The sequence below is a fragment of the Bison bison genome, unplaced genomic scaffold, assembly GCF_000754665.1.
Source record: "Bison bison bison isolate TAMUID 2011002044 unplaced genomic scaffold, Bison_UMD1.0 scf7180017845671, whole genome shotgun sequence".
In the NCBI taxonomy this organism is placed as follows: Eukaryota; Metazoa; Chordata; class Mammalia; order Artiodactyla; family Bovidae; genus Bison; species Bison bison.
Window position 1 is genome coordinate 69,106 of NW_011476244.1, and position 2,614 is coordinate 71,719.

Below are 2,614 nucleotides of genomic sequence, written 5' to 3' on the forward strand. Positions count from 1 at the left end.
CCCCCCCCCCCCCGCCCCCCCCCCCAGCCTGTGCGCGGGAGCCGGGCGGGGTGGACACCAGGAACAGACTACACTGCCTCGCTGAGGGCCTTCCAGGGACTGTGACGCTCGGCCCTTCTCCTGGGGGCAGGTCCGAGTGCCCTGGGACAGACGCCTGGTCCTCAGTGCGGGCCCTGCCCCTGCCCCAGCAGGGCTGCGGCAACCCAGTCAGGCGCCCTGGTCTCCTCCGGGGCTCCCCCATGACCCCCGTGAGTGTGCCACCTGTGTCCCAGGACACCTGCCGGCCACCCCCATCACACACGCGGCCTGGGCGTGTTTGCGCACACCCGTCTCCCCACCCTCGCGATGGTCAGGGATGAAGGAGCCAGAGGATGCCGAGGCTGGCAGGCCTGGCCAGCGGCTGGGTTGGGGCGAGCAAACGGCTGGTGGGGGGCCGTGTGAGCTCCTCTCAGCCTCACAAGGTCTCAACATGGTGTCAACTTGATGAGCAATACGGCCAGGAAGGGCTGTGAGTGGGTCTCTGAACCCCTCTTGGTCCCCAGGGGACCGAGCCTTGAGAAGAAAACCAAGAGACCGGGGTCTGAAGTGGGGCTAGGCACCTAACCCGAACCCAAACCACCAGCAGAGTCACAGTGGCCAGGCGGCAGGCTGTGTGGGGTTTCTGAGCCAGTTCCTGGCACCCGGGAGAAGGGCCCATAAGGCGAAACCTCCCCTCCCTGCCCCGGGCAGAGGGAGGCGTGTCTGGAGTGTGGAGGCGCTGGGGTGGCTACTCAGTGGTCAGCTCTGCCCAAGGCCTGGGCACCCTGAACACCGCACCCTCCCAACCCCAGCGCCCTCACACTCTGGTCTGTGAGAGGCAGACGATCACAGAAGCTGCCCTGCAAGACCGACCCAAGGCTTAAAGATCTCAGTGCACAGCACACGGAGCCTGGGCCAGACCCACACAGGAGGGCAAGGAGCCGAGCCCTCACCTGTCCCCACCATGGAGCCGGCAGAGTCCACATGGCTTCAGCAGGATGGCCAGCCCAAGGGGAGGAGGCCCGGGATGGAGAAGACACGAAAGGAGACCCTCATTCATGAGGGAAAAAATTCCCTTGTTACCAGGAGCCAAGGAAACTTGTCATGATTCATGAAACACTCACCTCCTCAACCTTTTTGACCAGCGGACGTGAGTTTCTGATGAACGTGATCTTACCAAGTTTAAATTCATAGTTGGGAATTCCTCTATAAAGAGAGATCAGGAGAAGCATTGGCGCCAGGAGAAGGAACTAGAGTCCACTTGTAAGCACAGAGAGGAAGTAGGGCCTCCCTTCAGCTTCAGGCTGTACCCACTACACATGCCAGCCAGAGGGCACCTCCCTGACTCCAGGGGGAGCAGAAGGCACGGGGCAGGCTCTCCCGGGCTCACATCAGCGTCCTCCAGCCTCTCACTCTACATGCACTTCACCCCCAAGAGGTCGAGTGCAGACCCATCTGCGGCGTCTCACATGATCAATGGGGACACAGCTCAGCCCTGCTGTCACCGTGAGGGCCACCAGAGCCAGAACTCTGCCCCGAGTCCCTGGACCAAACGACCGGGAGAGGCGGCCGGGCGGTCATTGATGGCACAAGTCGGGACGGCCGGGTTGTGGGCAGGACAGAGGGCTGATGAGGCCTGCGGGCGGCCGGGCGGGCCTGGTGGTGGGGCAGCGCCCACGACCCCGCAGGGCGCGGCAGGCAGGGGCCTGGGTCAGGGCCAGCACACCCACCTCTTGATGTCTCCGGGCCTGACTGGGGAGGGGCTGGGCTCCACCCCCTTCTTCTTCCCGTCCAGTCTGTTTCCAGAGCCAGAAAAGGCCTAGAGGAGCAGACCGGGGCTGAGAGGGGCCTGGGGCAGGGGGCAGCTCCGCAGGGCGTGGGCAGGGACCGCCTCAGGAGCTTAGCGCCCAGCCCCCCGGGGCCCTGTGAGCTCAGGGGAGCACCCCCTGCCGTGCCACCCAGGGCACTGGCTGCCAAGGACAGGGTGACGCGCCTGGCTGGGCCCACGGCTCCGCTCTGCAACCTGCTTCCCAGGCCCAGGCTGAGCCTCGCCCACACCCCCACTCTCCCAGGGACGGCAGCAGCGCGGGGCCACCATGTGCCACGGGACACGGCCCAGAGGCCACAGCAGAGGTCACGGCTGGTGACCCCTGAAGGGCTCATGTGCCTCTGCTGTGCTACTGCTCCTTTCTGGTAGGCGAGCAGTTTCTAAGAAGTTGGGACTGCCTGGCAGTTGCTGGGATGATCCAGGAGAAAGTGGATGGAGAGGCTCTGGAGACTGAGAAGGTGCCAGGTACACGTGTGCGGGGTCTCCCGGCCCTGGCCCGGCTGAGGTCCCTGGGGTGTCACCGACAGTCACGGGGCGGCACTCACACGGAAGCCCAGCTCCCCGGTGTAGCCACTGTGGTCAGTTTCGCCTTCCTGGAGAGACAGGAAAACAGGACGCACTTCTCAGCGGGGCCCTCACTGCCCCTCTGGGACAGCCAGGACACACGGGGCCCAGGAGCGGGGCTGGGCGGGGAGAGCACGGCTGCATCGGCACCAGCAGAGGCGGAACCCCATGGCGGGGGCACAGAGCTGGGGAGGGGTGCGGGGG

At 65.4% G+C, this 2,614-nt stretch overlaps 1 protein-coding gene across 1 annotated transcript in view; it reads right to left on the reverse strand.

The window, feature by feature from the left end:
* UFD1L (ubiquitin fusion degradation 1 like (yeast)) overlaps nucleotides 1-2,614 on the reverse strand; it is a 12,023-nt gene that overhangs the window by 2,426 nt on the left and 6,983 nt on the right. Inside the window, exons 8-10 of the mRNA XM_010836429.1 lie at nucleotides 2,392-2,439; nucleotides 1,749-1,837; nucleotides 1,143-1,224 (exon numbers count right to left, since the gene is read on the reverse strand). Coding sequence (XP_010834731.1) covers nucleotides 1,143-1,224; nucleotides 1,749-1,837; nucleotides 2,392-2,439 — 219 coding nt within the window. The remainder of the gene's footprint in view (nucleotides 1-1,142; nucleotides 1,225-1,748; nucleotides 1,838-2,391; nucleotides 2,440-2,614) is intronic.